A 19,784-nucleotide genomic window follows, 5' to 3' on the forward strand; every position below is an offset into this window, starting at 1 on the left:
ACAGACATCTCCTCACATACAGATGGCAAATTAACACATGAAAACATGACCAAAGTTATTAGTTATTATAGAAATGCAAATGAAGACAATAACACTACATATCTACTAAAATGGTCAAAATATAATAGACCGATCATATTAAATGCTAATAAGGATTTGGAGCAACTGCAACCCTCAGATAGTGCTGCTGGGAATGCAAAATAGCATATCAAGAAAACAGTTTGGAACTTTCTCCTGAAGTTAAATATACAAGTATATTTAACATACTACCCTTTTTAGGTATCCACTCTCCCCCGAAATAAATACATATGTCTACACAAGTACCTGTATGTTAATATTTACAGTTGCCTTATTCATAATGGTAACATTAAAAACACCTCAAATGTCCATCAACTGGTTAATGAATAAACAAATTGTGGTACAACCATAGAGTGGAATACTACTCAGCCATTGGACAAAAGGAAGTAATAGTATATACAAGAACATAGATGGATTTCAACAGCATTAAGCCATGTAAAATAAACCAGAAACAAAAGGCTTCATTCCATATGATTCCATTTATATGGCAAACTGCAAATGGCAAAACTATAGAGACAGAAGTTGGATCAATGGTTACCAGCAACTGGGAATTCACCAGTGCTCTCTTCCAGGACCTGTATGATCTCATCTTTTATATTAAAATATCTAATCCATTTGGGATTTACCATGGTGCTAGAAATTGATTCACTTTAGTTATTAAAAATCCCAACTTTTGATCAGACATCATTACATACCTATTAAAATAGCTAAAATATTAAAAAGTAAAAGTACCAAACACTGGCAAGAATGTGGGAAATCCAGATGTCTCATAAATTGCTGGTGGAAACATAAAATGGTAAAGCCACACTAGAAGAGTTTGGCAGCTTATTAAAAAATAAACATGGCTTTTTGTTCTCTACTTTTGGAAGCTCTTTTTTATATTAGGGATACTAAGCTTTTGTTTTTGACATGCCATTCACACTCCTGGGCATTTGCCCCAGAGAAATGACTTAAGTCCACACAAAAACCAACTGTGGTATATTGGTATGATGGAATACTACTCAACAATAAAATGGAACATACTGTTAATATACGCAACAGGTGGGATCTCAAGGGGCTTATGTGGAGTAAAAAAAAAAAAAAGATATTTTCAATGGGTCACATATTGTATAATTCCGTTTACGTAGCATTCTTCAAGAGAAAAAATTAGTGGAGAACTAGTGGTTGCCAGGGGTTAGAGTTGTGTGGGTGGGGGAAAGGAGTGAGTGTGACTATAAAGGAGTGGTATGAGGGAGATATTTGACTTTTTATAATGTTTATTTATTTTTGAGAGAGAGAGAGAGAGAGAGAGGAGACATAGGGCAAGCGGGAGAGAGGCAGAGAGAGAGGGAGACACAGAGAGAGAGGGAGAGCAAGCTCCAGGCTCTGAGGTATCAGCACAGAGCCCGATGCGGAGATTTGTGGTTCTGCAAACCGTGAGATCACAAGTCAAAGTCGGACGCTTAACCGACTGAGCCATCTAGGTGCCACAGCAATCTCAACTTTTGAGGTGCTGCTTAAATCTTTTTCAATTTCCTAAATTTCCTTATGGAACTCAGCCTGTTTGTGGATTTCTGCTCTTTAGATTGGTCTGTTTGTCTACTCATTAGTCAATACCAATTATTTTAACTATAAGTATTTTATGTTTTAATATCTGGTAGGCCTAGCTCACCTAATCATTGGTGTTCTTTTTCAGGTTTTCTAGGTGATTCTTGCTTGTTTCTTTTTCAAAATTAACTTTTTAATCAACTTGCCATGTCCCAGAAAAAAGGATTTGATAGTACAGGAAATGATACGGTATAAACTTGACATCTTTATGATGTCAAACCTTTTATTCAGAAAATGTGGTGTATCTATTTAAGTCAGCTTTTGAATCTTTCAAAAGTGGTTTATAATTTTCCTCATATATGTATTGGATATTTCTTGTGTTGTTTAAACTTAAGTATTTTCTTTTATAGGGTGAAGAAATTCTACCAAGTGTTCTATTTGGCCTTTGTTTGCATATATGAAGCTATTCTTTTAAGTTCATATATTTTTAAGAGAGAGAGAATGAGAATGGGAGGAGGGGCAGAGAGAGAGTTAGAGAGAATTCCAAGTGGGCTCCTAGCTGTCAGCAAAGAACCTGAAACGGGGCTGGAACTCATGAACTGATTATGACCATGAGCCAAAACCAAGAGTCAGACACTGAACCAAATGAACCACCCAAGTGCCCACTATTGCTATTGTTTTTTAATATTCATTTTATAGCATGGGTTTAATGGATACAAAAAGAAAATAAGAACAATGGCTGGGCACTTGTTATATGGTATATAATTTTACATAAGTTATTTAATTCTCAAAATCAGACTTGGAGATACACAGTATTTCCTTTTTTTCAAGATAAGAAGATACATCTATAAACCTCAAAAGTAGAATGTGAATCTATGCTAATATGGCCCTAAAGCCCATGCTTTCAATTTCTAATCTCTTTTTCATGAATATAATCTACATATAGAAATTTTGGAAAACATAAATATACAGATTTAAAAATTATTATAAGGTGGGCATCCATAGAACTACCACCTGAATCAAGAAATAGAATATTGTTAGCATTTGAGAAGTCATGTACAACTCTTCCCAATCACAACCCATACCTATTGTTTAAACCTAAGCACCTTCTCGACTTTTCTGGCAGTGACTTCCTTGATTTCCTTTATATATAGTTTTACCATTTCAGTATATATTTCTAAACAACATAGTTTTGCCCATATTTATATTGTGTTTGAAATGGTACAGTATGTATTTTATGTTTGATTTATTCCAACATCATTTTTGTTGGATTTATTCAGATTGTTGCATGAAGCTATATAATTACTTTGTGATAATTATTGTATTTAAAAATTTTTTAATGTTTATTTATTTTTGAGAGAGAGAGAGATAGAATCCAAAGCAGGCTCCATGCTCTGAGCTGTCAGCAGTCAGCACAGAACCTGACTCAGGGCTTGAACCCAAGAACTACAAGATCATGACCTGAGCTGAAGTCAGATGCTCAACCGATTGAGCTACTCAGGCACCCCTTGCATTTTTTTATTTTAAGTAGGCTCCATGCCCAATATGAGGCTCAAACCCATGACCCTGGGATCAAGAGTCACATGATCTACCAACTGAACCAGCCAGGAGCCTCAATTATTTTATAGTATTGCTTTGTATGAATATGCTACAGTTTATTTACCCATTCTACTTTTAATTTGGTATTTGTTGGATTTCTAGTTTGAGGCTATTACAAATTCTGCTGCTATGTGTATTTGTTTCACATGTATTTCTTGTTCTATACTTAAGATATATCTCTGTCAAAGGATATGTGATTCTGTAAATTTGTTAGATAATTCTAAACTGTTTTCTTTTTCTTTTTTTTTTTTTTAACATTTATTTATTTTTGAGATAGAGAGAGACAGAGCATGAACAGGGGAGGGTCACAGAGAGAGGGAGACACAGAATCTGAAACAGGCTCCAGGCTCTGAGCTGTCAGCCCGGAGCCCGACGCGGGGCTCGAACCCACGGACCGTGAGATCATGACCTGAGCCGAAGTCGGACGCTTAACCGACCGAGCCACCCAGGCGCCCCTCTAAACTGTTTTCTAAAGTAGTTGTATCCATTTGTACTCTCACTTACTCTCAGTTCCAATTACTGTATATCTTCGCCAACACTTGGTATTATCAGTCTCTCTGATTTAGGCACCATACTGGAATATAAAGAGATATCACTGTCAATACATAATCTCCTGATTACTAATGAGATTGATCACTTTGTGTGTGTGTGTGTGTGTGTGTGTGTGTGTGTGTGTGTGTGTGTGTGTGTTTATGCCATTTGACTTTTTGGTGAAGTATGTTTTCAAGACTTGACTATTTTTTTCCTACTTAATTGGTTTCTTAATGTGTAGGAGTTCTTTGTAGATTCTGGTTATGAACTCAGAATTTGTTTTATGTGTTACAAATATCTCCCACTCCATGTCTTGCCTTCTATTCTCTTAATGGTAACTTCTGATGAGCAAAAATTCTTAATTTTAATGTAGCCAAATGTATCAATTTTTTCCTTTGTAGTCAGTGCTTTTTGTGTCCTCATATTTTTTTTCCTAGTCCAAGGTCATGATAATATTCTCTTAATATTATCTTTAAGGAGAGACAATCCTGAAGAATGGCCCTCAAATCACTGAGTTGGGGGGTGCCTGGGTGGTTCGGTCGGTTGAGCGTCTGACTTTGGCTCAGGTCATGATCTCACGGTTTGTGGGTTCGAGCCCCACGTTGGGCTCTGTGCTGGCAGATTAGAGCCTGGACCCTGCTTGGGATTCTGTGTCTCCCTCTCTACCCCTCCCCCTCTGGCGCTCTGTCTCTCACAAAAATAAACAAAAATGTTTTAAAAAAATCATTGAGCTGAGACAACAGTCTTATGCTTTGGGCTGGAATTTACACCACTGGCTCCCCTGGTCCTCAGGCCTTCACACTTGGGTTGGAATTATACCATGGACTTTCCTGGGAATAAGGCCAGGAAATCTTGATCCATAGATTCAAGACATTCAACAAAACCCAAGTAGGATACATTTTTAAAATCCACGCACGAAGACACAACTCCAGATTGCAGATGGAATATCTTGGGATTCCTTAGCCTCCATCATTGTGTGAGATTATATATATATATATATGTACATACATATATATAATCTCCCTCTCTTTCTCTCTCTACACATACACTCAAACACACACACACACACACACACACACACACACACACACACACACACAGATATTCTCCTACTGGTTCTGTTTCTCTGAACCTTAATACACCAAAAACCTAAAAGTAATCACATTAAATATTAATGGATGAAATATTTCAGGTAAATAATTGCCAGTCTAGATTAAAAACAACAACAACAACAACTGTATGTTACTTAGAAAAACACATTTTAAAAATATGCAAAAAGATTAAAGGCAAAAGTTTGGAAAAAGACACACTTTGTAAACACTAACCAAGAGAAATCTGGTATAGCATTTAAGCAAAATAAAAACCACTAAAGATAAAAGGCTCACTTAACTAGTGATGAAGGTGTAAGAATTGCATATTTGTATGTATCTAATAAAGTCTTAAATTACATAAAGTCAGGGGCACCTGGGTGGCTCACTTGGTTGAGCATCCTACTTCCACTCAGGTCATGATCTCACAGTTTGTGGGTTCGGGCCTTGCATCAGGCTCTGTGCTGACAGCTTGGAGCCTGGATTGTTCTTCAGATTCTGGGTCTCCCTCTCTCTCTGCCCCTCCCACACTCACACTCTGTCTCTGTCTCTCTCAAAAATAAATAAACATTAAAATACATAAAGTCACATTTGATGGTTCCACAAACAAATCCACATTCTTGTGAATTTTGTTTTGTGTGTGCAAAAAGGTGATTTTATTAAACCATGAGACAGGGCCCATGGGCAGAAAGCTGCACTGGGGTTGTAAAGAGTGACTCATTATATACTATCTTGTGAAATTCTTAACACATCTCTCACAATAATTAATGTAACAAGAGACAGAAAGTCAGTAAGAAAATAGAAGATTTGAACTTTATATTTTGTCGAGCATTTTTGTTATTTTCAGAGGGGGTATTTATCTGACTTACCTCTTCTGTCATTACCAGAAGCTATACACTTTCCATTAAGAGAAGGACACAGCAACAATTCAACAGCTGTCAACACTAAATATCTCGGTCAAGCAAAGATTTTTTTTTTTAATGTTTATTTATTTCTGAGAGAAAGAGTGAGACAAAGCGTGAGTGGGGGAGGGCCAGAGAGAGGGAGACACAGAATCGGAAGCAGGCTCCAGGCTCCGAGCTGTCAGCACAGAGCCTGATGCGGGGCTCGAACTCACGGACCGCGAGATCATGACCTGAGCTGAAGTCGGACACCCAACCGACTGAGCCACCCAGGCGCCCCAAGCAAAGATATTTCAAGATGAGAAAGATTTTAAAGCCTACTTGAAAGTGAGGGTAAAAAAAAAATGATATTGGCCAGGAGGATGATAAGCAGAGACTAAGTTCTCTCCACAAAGAAACAAACAAAACAAAACAACAACAAAAAAAAAACAGAATGAACAGTAATAATTGGAGCTTAGCATTAGGAGGAAGGAAGAAAATTCTCTTTGGGAATGGAAATAAACTTTGGTGGAAAATAAGATGTTATAATAAAAAAATTGCAGTGGATTTGAAATCATCCTGAATCTTCCTTTTACTAACTTTACACTCTTGGACTAGTTATTGACATTTTGAATCTCAGGTTATGCTTCCATAAAATAAAATCATTCTATCTACCCCTATAAGGGTTAAATTTTTCTATAATAGGTTCTCAGAGCACTGTACCTATTTTCCTTCAAGCAATTTATTACTGAGTGTCTACACTGTGTTAGGAGCCCATACAATGGTGAACAAGAGAGACTAGGTAATCATTATTTTCCTAGAGTCTGCCATGCTTGGCAGATAGCAAATATTCAATATGTATTTCTTTTTTTAAATGTTTTTAATGTTTATTTATTTTTGAGACAGAGAGACAGAGCATGAACAGGGGAGGGTCAGAGAGAGAGGGAGACACAGAATCCAAAGCAGGCTCCAGGCTCTGAGCTGTCAGCACAGAGCCTGATGCGGGGCTCGAACCCATGAACCATGAGATTGTGATCTGAGCCAAAGTCGGACGCTTAACTGACTGAGCCACCCAGGCGCCCCTTAATAGATGTTTCTTAAAAGATGAGCTTATATGAAAACAAAACCCATAATGAGTGCAAAAGAATTTGATAAATGGTAATAAAATATGTTATTATTACCTTTTAAGTAGTGTTCTTCTACTTCTTTTTTTAAATGTTTATTTTGAGAGAAAGTGTGAGCTGGTAAGGGGCAGAGAGAGACAGAGAGAGGGAATCCCAAGCAGGCTCAGTGCTGTCGGGGCAGAGCTGGATGGAGGGCTCCATCCCACGAACTGTGAGATGATGACCTGAGCCAAAATGAAGTTGGATGCTCAACTGACTGAGCCACCCAGGTGCCCCTTAAGTAGTGTTCTTGATGCAGAAATAAGTGCACCATATTCCTTCATATAAGTATATTTCATTAGAGATCAAGACTGAAAAAAAAATACATCATACTAAAGAAACATCCATTTAAAGTGAATTATTTAGGGGCACTTAAGTGGCTCAGTCAGTTAAATTCCAACTCTTGATTTACGGCCCAGGTCATGATTTCACAGTTCCTCAGCTGAAGCCCCACATTGGGCACTGCGCTGATAGCGCAGAGCCTGCTTGGGATTCTCTTTTTCTCTTTCTCTCTCTCTCTCTCTCTCTCTCTCTCTCTCTCTCTCAAGTAAATAAACATAAAAAAATAAAGATGAACTATTTAGAAAGTAATTTCAAAAACCAAAAATCATACGTTTAATGACAAAATTAAATATTCTATATGTTAAAAGTGCAAAAATATTTTTCCTCCATTTTATTTTCTATTACAAAAAATTAGATTTATGTATTGTCTATAAATAACTTCAAACTTATAAAAATAATTTAAACAGTGTACTATTAACAACTTTATACCTTTCATTTACCTTTCCTAATTATTAACATTTTTGCTACATTTGTTTCCCTAATTATTAACAGTTTGCTACATTGAGTTCAGTGATTTGTAACACATCGCTACATTTGTTTTCTCCCGCAACCATTTGAAAGTAAATTGCAGATAGAAAGATACTTCTTCACATCTAAGAACCTCAGCAAGTATCTTCTAAGGACTAAGACATTCAACATACCCACGATTTAACACTCCAGATATTTAATATTGGCACAATAACACAGTCTACTATATAAATTTCCCAACTGTCCCCAATTTCCCAATTGTTCATTTAGTAGCTTTTTTGATCCAGAACCCAAACAACAATCACAGACAAAATTTATCAAATCCCTTTAGTCTTATTTCCTACTTTCACTTTTAAGATACTGCTTTTTGAGGAATCTAGAGCTTTTATTTTGTTGAATGTCCCACAACTGTCTAATTGTTTTGTCACGATGAGATTCAGGTTAAACATTCTTGGCATTTGGGCAGGTGATGTGTCCTTCCCAAGTGCATCAGATCAGAAGGCATAGATCTCCATTTTAAGATAATTCCATTATTAATTTTTTTAAAGACTTATTTACTTTAACTATCACATTAGCTTTTGCTTAGTACAACCCCTCTGTACAAGTATTCACAAAAGGTGGGAGCAGGGGAGGTTAGTGGGAAAGACACTGGAATGAGATCTTAGGTTTAGTGTCCATTTGGCCAATGATTAGCGGTGGGCACCTAGGTAACTTTCTTAAAATCTTTATTGAGAGAGAACTGAGAATTGTGCCAGATTTCTAAAGATCCTTTGAGTTCTAAAATTCTGTGACTGTGAATCAAGCTGTACGAGAGACAGAACTGGACTTGGAATCAGGAGACCTGGATTTGAGCACCGGTTCGGCCACATACCAGCTATGCGAACACGCACAAGCCATTTAATCTCCCTAAGCCTCGCATAGATTTCACCCCGCGGAATTCGGAAGGATTAAGAGGGTTGTTGCATGTCAAAGCGCATTATAGACTGGTAAGAACTACCCGAATGTCAAGTATTATTTTATGATGTCCAGTTTTTCTCCTTTTTGTTTAGTCAACCAGAGAAAAACAACATAAAGTGAGACAGACCTCGTCAATTTAAGTTTTAAAACCAGAAAATGCCAGTAAAAGTCCTTGTGCGTCATAATCAGTGTGTGGAATGTATAGAACAGTTTTATTCCACACCTGCTTATGCTTTGATGGTAAACACTGACTAAAGTTACAAAGAGGTACTCACTTGTACAGGCCGGTCCCTCATAAGATGGTGATTGCTCTTGGGATCCCCAATTTGGCGGGGACTGTATGAGAATGGCCACGCGTACTTATAAACTAACTTCCTCACTCGGTGATCACTTTGGTGTTGAGCCCTCAGGTCCACCGGAGAGGACGGTAACCTGAGGCCAACGCAGAGGGGAAGTTGTCCTGATTTTCTAGTGAGTAGGGCAGCCCTGAAACAAACGAAGCCTCCCGGGGCTGAAGTCATGTTTCCTCCCGAGCCAGTTAGTGGGACCTGTCACCCAGGCCACCCTCAGAGCCCTCTATGTTCTTTATTTTCCAAAACTGCCCCGCGGTTTCTTTCCGGTCTTTTGAATGGAACTCGGGGAGCCTAGTTCTTTAGTGCACACTGGCCCCATTTTTTTTCGATTATTCAGCAGGTCTGATAAAAGTATCTCTCTGGAGGAGGTTCAGGGCGCGCACACGCCTCTCGGTCTGTGTTGAGTAACACGCGAACTATCTATGCCGCGAAGTGCCTGACACTATTGTTGCTCAAGTCTCCAGACGCTGCCAGAAAATGGCTAACGAAGAGGCGGGAGAACCGCGGCGCAGCGGACGTTGGTGCGGTTGGACGTGCCTGACCTCCCGGCCCACGCAAGGGGTCGCGCCGCCCAGGTGGCCGCGGCCGGCTCTGAGGAGCGCGCCGGACGCCGTCCCCTGCGCCAGTGCGCACGCGCGCCCGTCATCCGGGTGCTGGCTGCGGCTGCAGGTTGCGCTGGGGTGGCGGACAGGGGGCGGGGCCAGCGGCTCATTGTGCGCAGCGCTGCGCGGCGCCGGCGGCCGCTGAGGCCTGGGTCGAAGTTGGCGCTGCTGCCGCCGCCCTGCAGCCCACTCGCTGCCTCGGCAGCGCGCTGCTCTTCTAAAATGGCTGCCGCTACCGGTGCTGTGGCAGCCTCGGCCGCCTCGGGTCAGGCGGAAGGTAAAAAGATCACTGATCTGCGGGTCATCGATCTCAAGTCCGAGCTGAAGCGGCGGAACTTAGACATCACCGGAGTGAAGACCGTACTCGTCTCCCGACTCAAGCAGGTGAGGCCCGGCGAGGTCCGGGAAGGGGAGCTTAGGCCGCGCCTCGGAGCCCCCACTTCCGCCGCAGCCCCCGGCCGCCGGCAGCCGCCGGGACCCGCGGGGCGGCGCGGTGAAGAGGCCCCGGGCGGCGCCCGCGCGCGCGGGGAGGGTGAGGACCCTCCCGCGGCGCCCCCGCCCCCGCAAGCCGGGCTGGGCCTGCGAGGGGCCCGCGAGGCGTCCGGGACCGGCCGTCGCAGCCGTGCGCGCCCCTGTCTCCTCCGGGACGTCCCCGCCAGGCTACGAGGGCTGCGGACGGCCGGCGCGGCCTCCCAAGGGCGATCGTGGAGACCCGGGAGGCGCTCGGTCCCCAGTCTTTGGCGGTAGTGAGCGCGTGCATTTCTTGGCCTCGGAGGGACTGGTTACTTTGGTGACTTCTGCGAAGTTACCGTTTAATTGTGCCCAACCGTTTCCTCCCCATCTTGTGGGGGGAATTGGTAGTGGGAGTTGAGGGGTGGGTCAGGGAGAGGGTTTGTTTTTCGCTGGGTTTTCAGTTTTTGCATCAGAGCAGTAATCTGCTTTTTCATCCCTGATTATCTTTCTGGTTTGAGTGAGCGGTGGAATGGTAGTACAGGAGAAATAAGGCTGGATTATAGAAATTAGGAGAGCTCTTTTTAGTTATATACTTTCATAGCTAGCAACTTTTCTGCAGTTGAGAATATTTAGACTTTTGTTCAGTATGATAATATGTGATATTTAATTATCTCGACTCGGTAGAATTTAAAACTCCTTGTGATTTTGGTACCTAATGGTATTTCCCCGTGAAAGTTTCTCACACTCGTGTAGTTTAATTGCTCTTTTTTGAAGTCGGTTTATGAAATGACTGGCAATTCTAATGTCTTCAGGCTTGAGGTTTGCTAATTTTTTTTCGTTTTTATAAAATAAGTTTAGATAGATTGTGTAGCATATTAACTTCTCTTTCTAATGTAGGCTATTGAAGAGGAAGGAGGCGATCCAGATAATATTGAATTAACTGTTTCAACTGATACTCCAAACAAGAAACCAACCAAAGGCAAAGGTTGTTACGAGTTATGAACATATTTTAAAATATATTTTGGTTATATAACTTGCCTCTGCTCTTGTGCCACTTGCCCTGTTTATATAGTGCTACTCTTTGCTATTTCCCTCTGGCACTCTGCCTTCTTGGGTCAAGGAAGAAAAGTTACTGTTGCCAGGCTCTGGGTAACTTGTAGCCCTTAAGATTTGGCTGAAGCTGACCTGAAAGTGAGACCAGTTCTTTATTGCTTCCAAAAAATTACAAAGTCAAGTTTCATAATGTTTCTTCCTTCATAGTGTGAAGACCTGAAGAATAAAATGCAGTTTAATACATGTCTACCTTGCCCCACAATTGGCAGAGTATTGATGGAATTCCTTCCAAATCTTTCACCTTGACTCCTGCTGTTTTCTCTAATATATTAAAATTTTATAACCTTTATGTTTAGTATTTTGTTTGACATGGTGAACTTAATTTCCATTTATGCTATTATACATTTCTGATTTTCAGTGAAATTCAAAAAGACCTCACCAATCATACTAACAAGGTAGGGAAAAAATCCATGATTAATTAGCTTTAAAAAAAGTTTTAAATTATAGGGATATGTTAAAGATTTTAATTTTATAACTTTTAAATTAGGCTACAATATATTTCCAGGATATGATTTAATGAATAGGTAAAAAGTGGTTTTATATTAACACTTTGATGATATAAATGGGACTTAGGTGTTTTAAAAATATTCTGGTAATTGAAATCTTCATTTGAATAATTACAAATTTCTCCCACCCTCCCATAAGGATAGTGGTAGAGGGTGGACATGATGTGGATATCTGGATCCAGGTACCTATTTACAAGCTCCATGTAGAGATGTCATGGATAGCTGCAGAATTTTTAAAAATCTCACTTTCCTTATTGCTTTAAGTGATCCAAATACCACTCTATCTGCCTTGAACCAGATTGACTGTAACTAGAGTGAAATAATTTAACATTTGATCTTAAGCAATCTGTAGGTACTAGGACTGGATAGATCTTGACGCCATCTCACTATTTGAGTCTTCATATGTTTGCAAGAGTTCCCCTTTTGTGCCAAAGGAAATTGATAAAGGCTAAGGAGTATTTCCTGGGTAGGATGGGAATGACAGGTGGAAATGGAGTTTAGAGGAATAACACAGTTATCTTGAAGATCTGTGGCTTTTAATGTAACTGACACAGTGTATCACTTTGAGAGATACATTTCCCTGTGTTTAGAGAAACTTGTGCTGAGGAGCGTATGCTGACAAACCAGCGGCTATTTCAAAATGAAGGATAAAAATTTTGGAAATAAGTTTATCAGGAATTAACCATATATCTTATAGTGATTTTGATTCATGTCATTTATTTAGCACCTTGTGATAGTTTAACAGATGCCATGTATTAATCATAGTTCCAGATTATTCAAGCTGATTATCGATTTTAACATCTGAAGTAAACTGCATCTGATTTGTTCATTCTCACCTATTTTTAATTTCTCTGTGTATCTCTTTTTCAGTTATTAGGAATTTCATTCATCTAACCCTTAGAAATAATTTCAGAAGTATAAAATTTTAAGTTTTTCTTTTTTCTATATACAGCGTGTATGTGTACATATGATCAATTCATTTTTTTTCCTTTATGTGGATTATTAGGATACTTGAACTTTAATTTTTCCATAACACTGTTGTGCAGGTGTCTTGTGGTCTTTAGTTAGAAGTTGTAACATTTAATCTTTTGTCTGTAGCAGGCTACTACTGAGTACTTAATGGGACTCATTCTAGAACATGCATGATAAATAGCTCTTATTTCCTTAAATTCCATTTATAATTGTACTAAAAATTCTATGAATTACAAAGACATAATGTAAATCCCAAACTAAGAACCTGGTTTGAATCAATGTGCAATTAAATGAAAGATGCCTATAAATAAGATTATTTTAAATTTTAAATTAAGTTTAAACATAATATTTTAAAAATTGAAATTTAAATTTGGAAACTTAAAAATATCAATAACAATTTTAAAACCAAGAACTTGAGAAATTAAAGTGTTTTAATGTGGTGCCATTTTTTCAGTCTAATTGCTGAATTACTGCATTAAGTTCTTTTTTCCAAATCATATTTCACTTAAAAATATCTAGCTTGAAAATAACTTCATTTTGGTCACACTACCTTTCCTTCAGTGATCTGTTTCCTTTTTTTTTTTTTTTAAATTGGAATTTTTACTAGATCATCTGTAAGGTTCTTTGAGTTCTGAAATTTAATGATTATATATAGCCAGGAGCCAGAAGAAAAATGCTTTCTGTTCAATTAAAATAGATGTATAAGGAAGGAAGAGTAGAGCTCATAGGTGCTCAATCATTGTAAATATTCTTTAGAACAGATTATTAGAAAAGGAAAACGAAGGGATTATTCAGAGGTAGTCATGTAGACATCAGCAAGATACAGCATATAATAGCTTGTCAGGGAAAAAAAATATTTCTTATGATCATCTTAAGGTAGCAAATAAAAGTTCAAATGATGTTGTTAAGAAAGCAAGAGATTAAGCTTAATGGACCTGGAAAATTATGTGAAATATTAAGCTTATTGTTATAAATGCAGGGTCGCTATTTCTTTAAAAAAATTTTGTATGTTATAATGTTTCTGCTTAGGGGCACCTGGGTGGCTCAAACGTTCGACTTTGGCTCTGGTCATGGTCTCACGGATCATGAGTTCGAGCCCCGCATCGGTCTCTGTGCTGACAGCTCAGAGCCTGGAGCCTGCTTTAGATTCTGTGTCTCCCTCTCTTTCTGCCCATCTCCCACTCATGCTCTGTCTCTGTTTCTCAAAAATGAATAAATGACCGGGCGCCTGGATGGCTCAGTCTGTTGAGCGTCCGGCTTCGGCTCAGGTTATGATCTCACAGTTTGGGAGTTCGAGCCCCGCATCGGCTCTGTGCTGACAGCTCAGAGCCTGGAGCTTGCTTCAGGTTCTGTGTCTCCCCCTCTCTCTGCCCCTCCCATGCTCTGTCTCTCTCTGTCTGTCTCTCTCTCTCTCTCAATAATAAATGTTAACAAAAATGTTTTTAAATGAATAAGTTAAAAAAATTTTTTTTAAATGTTTGTGTTTAGACAGAGGAAGAGGGATCTGTATTCTTAACTGTATTTTAGAGTATTTAAAAAACGTAGTTATTGCAAGCATAAGCTTGTAATAAATTTTGATAATGTTATAGTTGGTTCTAATATTTATAAAATCTGTTTGCATGCAGTTAATATGGGGAAACAGTTTGTAGCTTATACTAATTCTCCCTTCTGAGTGTTTTTACATACAGCTCTCTTTGCTATGAACTTTTTAGTAAGTAACATAGAAGAAAGCTTTACCGGGGAAATTTATTGTCCTATTATTTGGGTGTGTGTTAAGAAAGCAGTTAAACAGGTAGTGCTAACTCTTCATTAACTTGTTTTAGAGATTATAGTTTTAAGGTTTCTTTTGCTTTACTTAACAATGGCATGTCGCATCCTTTTGATTTGCAACCCTTAGAGTCACCTCTGAACTGTAGCAGAAGTTATTTTATGTGGTTAATCAGTGTAGTATTCAGACGAATTATATATAACGCAGTACTTATGATGAAACACACTTGCAATACGTGTAGACTTAGTAAAGGTTCAAACTATTACGTGAAATCTGATTCTTTTTCCTCCTGTAGAGACAAGTATAATTTTGGGTTATAGGTTTATCCAAACACCTGATGCCTAATTTTGTGTGGAAAATACCACAGACAATGAAGTTAGTTACATGTTTACTGTGTAAAGCTTTCTGAAATTTATGTCTGATAAGGATATAGTAAACTGCATAAACTATATTTATATAATACAGTATTCTAATGTACTTTAATTCTTGCCTTTTTTTTTTTTTTTTAAACTTAGTTTGTTGGGTGTTAAGGAAACTAATCAGAACTGTGGCATTGACAAGGGCTTTGGGGACAGGATTGTCAAAAGGATAGCCTTTTGGATACCCACTAGGCTAGAAACTTTCTGAGGGTAAGGACATAGTCTTCATTTACATAGTCTCTGTATACCTATCATAATGCTAGGCATATAATAGATACTCAGAAAATATTTGTTGGATGAATACTGACAGCCATATGATGGCTTTTTAAACTGCTTTTAGAAATGCTTATTTTGGTACTTACTTTAATTGTCTGTTTCTTTGTTGGAAGCGTGTATGTCAGAGATTAATAGTGTGTTCCCTTCGAGAGGTACCTTTCCCAGTGGCAGTGGTGGCTCCCCCTTAAGCACTGACATGTAAAGTGTACTTACTCTTAGAACACATGAATCATTGCAACAGCCTTTTATTCCTTACCACTTTGTTGCTCTGTTGGAACTCCTCATAACTTTTGCTAGAATATTGTCCAGGCTTAGAAGTTGTGTATGTCATTTTTGCATCCGCAAGTCAGACCTTTTACCTCCGCCATTAGAACTTGCATTTTGTCTTATGCAGTTTATATGGTGGATTATGTTTATCATCAAAGCACTTGTGTACTTTTTCCAGCTGTTTTATTGTGTCAAACATGGTGTGTATCAAGGTAGGTAGAATTTTCTAGTTCTTTAAGACAGTGTGTTTCTCCCAAGTTAGTCCTCTTCTAGGCATTCTAAATTAGGGGCAGAGGGCTTCAGACTTTAACTCCTTTTTTGTGAACTCCTCTTTCATGAAAATAAAGTATTAGTTGTCCAGGAACTAGGGGAAAAAAATATTTATTACTAGTTGGTAGCGTCCGAAATGACTTTAACGAACAGGTTGAACAATGATTTAGGGTGTAAGGGTAGAATTCATGGGTTTATTTAATTGACTCTACTATAGTTCTCATGTATATATCTATAAAAGGGCCTCAAGGTTGTGCATTTCTAGGAGTTAACCGTTCTCATCCTGAATTCCACAGCCTAAGTTAGCCATCTATGGCAGATCTGGTACCCTGGAATAGTAGTTTGCAATATAGCTTTACAGTATTGTTTTCCTGATTATTAAAGTGAAGTAATGTTCATTTAAAAAAATTGAGTAATCTGGAGAAGTACTAAAAAGTGAAAATTGCCTATAATTCCACCACCCTGAAACTATCACAGGTGTTACTTGTTTATCTAAGGTGTGTGTGTACATGTACTCATAGATTTATGTTTACGGATTTTTTTTTCAACAACTAAAATAGGCTCACATCATACATGGTGTTTTGTTAAAGGCAGATAAAATTGAAATTTTCTCTAGTCTGGAGAACCTGAAAACAGTAGTCTTCCTCGTACATTCTTTTCATTCTACGTAGCTGCTTATTTATGCTCAGTCGTCCTAGGAACTATGTTAGAGTCATTTTGAGTTTTTAAAAATACAGATACCAGGCTCCTGCCTCCTCAGAGATTTGGTTTTGGCTGCTCTGTTGGGGGCATAGGCTTCATTATTTTCTAAAAGTTCCCCAGGTGATTCTCACACAGAGTTAAGAATGGCTGACTGATCTAGACTAGAGCTTGAAGCTTGGCACCATTCTCCTTTACCTCTTTCTGTTTGGCAGTTTTGTGTACTTTACATTTTCCAAAAAACTCCATACCATTTTATTTGATTCTGACAGCAGGACTTAGAGTTAGCCAGGAGTATTTTATTTTTATTGGTAGAATAGATAAGTAACCCATTAAAGATTGAGTTACATTTTTGCTGCCTTTTAGATTAAAATCTCATGTGTGCGCGTGTGCATTTTGTATGTGTGTCTTTGTTTATAGTTTAGTTATCTATGGATGACAAAGTTGACAAATTTTTTAAACTATATATTTGGGGGCACCTGGCTGGCTCATTTGGTTAAGCTTCCGACTTTGGCTCAGTTCATGATCTCACAGTTTGTGAGTTCAAGCCCCACGTCGGGCTCTGTTCTGACAGCTCAGAGCCTGGAGCCTGCTTTGGATTCTTTGCCTCCCTCTCCCTACCCCTCCCCCGTTTGTGGGTGTATATGTGCTCTCTCTCAAAAATAAATAAACAATGGGGCACCTGGGTGGCTCAGTCGGTTGAGCGTTCGACTTCGGCTCAGGTCATGATCTCACACACTGTGAGTTCGAGCCCCGCGTCGGGCGCTGTGCTGATGGCTCAGAGCCTGGAGCCTGCTTTGGATTCTGTGTCTCCCTCTCTCTCTGCCCCTCCCCTGCTCATGCTCTGTCTCTCTCTGCCTCTCAAAAATGAATAAACGTTAAAAAAAAAAAAAAACTTAAAAAAAAACATTAAAAAAATAAATAACATACTTTTGGTGTTTTCTGGATTTATAATGAATAATTATCTGCAGATTAAAAAATATATAAAAAATGACCTATTGAATGGCTGCTATTAGGTCTTTTAGAAAAGTTTTATTACTAAAATATTAGTCTAATAGAAGAGATGTTAAAACATTGTATGCAATTGTATGCAAACAATTAACACAAAGCATAGTCTGATTATTTTTAAATATTGCATGTGATTGGGGACAGGGTGTTGCTGGAAACATTCATGTTCAGTTTGGCTTATATTCTGATTTCCTCCCCTCTTAAATCGCAATTTTATGACTAACCATTTCTACATTTTATATTTTGTAAATGTTTATAGGGAAGAGTTGCTCAAGTCACAAAGTTTTTGGCAAAATTACTTTAAACCTACTTATTGTGTGGAGTTTTTTGTTTTTGTTTTTGGAGGTGTTTCTGAACTTGAAAAGGAGAATTGCAAATCCTTATATGACCATTTTGCCTTTGGAGGAGAAAGCCAATTTATGACCCAGAATCCTTTATTCATAATTCTGAAATACAAAAGTTCTAAAAATTGGGGTTTTTTCTTAAGTTTGGTGGCAAAAGTGAAGCTGTTTAAGGCCTTGATTTATTTATAGTCTTGATTTATCTTATTTGGCATGAATGTGCATGTATTTTATTTCATTGCACAAATATTTCTGTGGTTGGGAGACCCTGTTCCAGAAGCCACTGGGAAATTTAGATTAATAAATTATATATATACATATATATGTATATATATACATTGTACTCTTCTAAAATCTGAAAATTCTGAATTATCCTTAATTATAAAATTTAAGATCTGTGGACCTATAAACATTTATGTTGCATAAATAAAGAGCTGTTTCTAGCGTCATCTTCCTTTGGTGTAAACATTTTTACTTTGCCATTTTACCCTAGACCCTAAAATCACACGAAGAATATTGCAGTGTTTTTATATGAAATTCTCTAATTCCAAAAATAGCCATGTGTTACTATTATGGATAATTTAAGATGTGATAAATTAATTTTACTTCTATTTGTATTTTGATATTCAGACTATCTTTACTGCTCAACTAATTTTCTAGTTTAGTTCCTCAAAGCATTAAACTTAGGTTTCAGGGGTGACTGGCTGTCTCAGTCTGTAGAGCATGAGACTTTTGATCTTGGAGTTGTGAGTTCGAGCCCTACGTTGGATGTAGAGCTTACTTAATTTTTTTTTTTTTTTTTTTTTTTTTTTTTTTAATTTTAAACGGGCACCTGGTTGGTTCAGTCAGTGGAGTGTGGGACTCTTGATCTTGGCGTTGTGAGTTCCAGCGCTACATTGTGTGTAGAGATTGCTTAAAAATAAAATCTTAAAAAAAATATTAGGCTTCAGTAACATTAAACTTTAAGTTAGCTCTCATCCTGGTCATACTACTTTCCTTTGCACCAGTTCCCATTTCTGTGGCACGTGCCTGAATCCTTGAAGGATTAAAGATTAGTTGATTAACTTGCTGTAGGAGTTTTGATAGCACAGGCTTAAATGAGAGAGCTATATATGGTTACTGACTGTACAAAAAAGTGCCAAAAGTGATGTTGTTTATTGGAGTTTGAGGAGGATTTGGTTTTTCTTTTAAGTTACTTCTCATCTGTGACCTAAGTTAGGAATTCATAGAGGTACTTTGTAGCATCATTGAAGTTGCGAATTTATAGGCCTTACTGACAGGATGGGTTTGCACATGTTTCTAGTTTGACTGGCCTGCCACCTCTTACCTTTTGTCCCCGTGAGAGCTGAATAGCAATCCAGACCTTGTTACATCCACTGTATGATTCACTCCATTATCAGTCAGGTAGCACATCTGCTCATTATATAACATTGTACTAGGTTCTGGGCTGGATGATGATCATCAGAGCTTATTAAAATGTGAGTTATATTTTATATGAGGAAAGGATGATACTTTTTTCAGTAAGGAAGAAATTACTGTATAGTTTCTAATTCAACATGTGTAAAGTAAGCCCAAAGTTACGAATTATGAAATCACTCAAAAGCTAGAGTGTAAAATTTCATGTTTTTTTAAAAATTTTGGAATTATCAAAGGTGTCCTTATATAAAGTTTGTTCATTCTAAATATACAGAACAAAAATGATGTCAGCTCATCTGTGAGACACCAACCAGAATTTTCTTATATTGTCTAAGAATTTAAAGGTCAGTTTCCCAAAATGGTAAAATTTCAGTTTTCTTAAACACCGTGTATCTATCAAATTATTGCTACGGTTTTATCACTGTATGTTTGAAAATCTTGTCCTTGTGGTTTTATGTTTACAAGCTGATACATTAAATTTCTAGTGCTTTCATGTGATAGATCTGTTTAAAACAGTACGGGGTAGCAAAGTTGGGCCCTTTTGTGTACCTCTGCTTCTTGTTGCCTATTTGTCATGCGGCATTTTAACGTGATACAGTAGACTTACACTTAAACATTTTATAGATGTGGCTTTGGGAGCCTCTCTTTATAAGACAAGAGATAATAGTATTAACGATAGGCACATTT

At 38.1% G+C, this 19,784-nt stretch overlaps 2 protein-coding genes across 16 annotated transcripts in view; one reads left to right on the top strand and one right to left on the bottom strand.

Moving 5' to 3' along the window:
- The window catches only part of RNF111 (ring finger protein 111), a 122,090-nt gene extending 113,048 nt beyond the window's left edge, over nucleotides 1-9,042 (bottom strand). The window contains exon 1 of the mRNA XM_058737577.1: nucleotides 8,910-9,042. The gene's annotated coding sequence lies outside the window, so the exon portion shown is untranslated. The remainder of the gene's footprint in view (nucleotides 1-8,909) is intronic.
- Nucleotides 9,043-9,710: 668 nt separating this feature from the next.
- Nucleotides 9,711-19,784, top strand: part of SLTM (SAFB like transcription modulator) — an 81,026-nt gene continuing 70,952 nt past the window's right edge. For 12 of the 15 annotated variants that reach the window (XM_058737555.1, XM_058737557.1, XM_058737563.1 and 9 more), the window contains exons 1-2: nucleotides 9,712-9,973; nucleotides 10,940-11,027. In XM_058737555.1, the coding sequence (XP_058593538.1) occupies nucleotides 9,812-9,973; nucleotides 10,940-11,027 (250 nt within the window). In that variant the 5' untranslated portion in view covers nucleotides 9,712-9,811. Of the gene's footprint in view, nucleotides 9,974-10,939; nucleotides 11,028-19,784 lie in introns of all 15 variants that reach the window. The other 3 variants (XM_058737558.1, XM_058737561.1, XM_058737560.1) reach the window with 1 other exon arrangement.

This window comes from Neofelis nebulosa, chromosome 7 (genome assembly GCF_028018385.1).
Source record: "Neofelis nebulosa isolate mNeoNeb1 chromosome 7, mNeoNeb1.pri, whole genome shotgun sequence".
Classification (NCBI taxonomy): domain Eukaryota; kingdom Metazoa; phylum Chordata; class Mammalia; order Carnivora; family Felidae; genus Neofelis; species Neofelis nebulosa.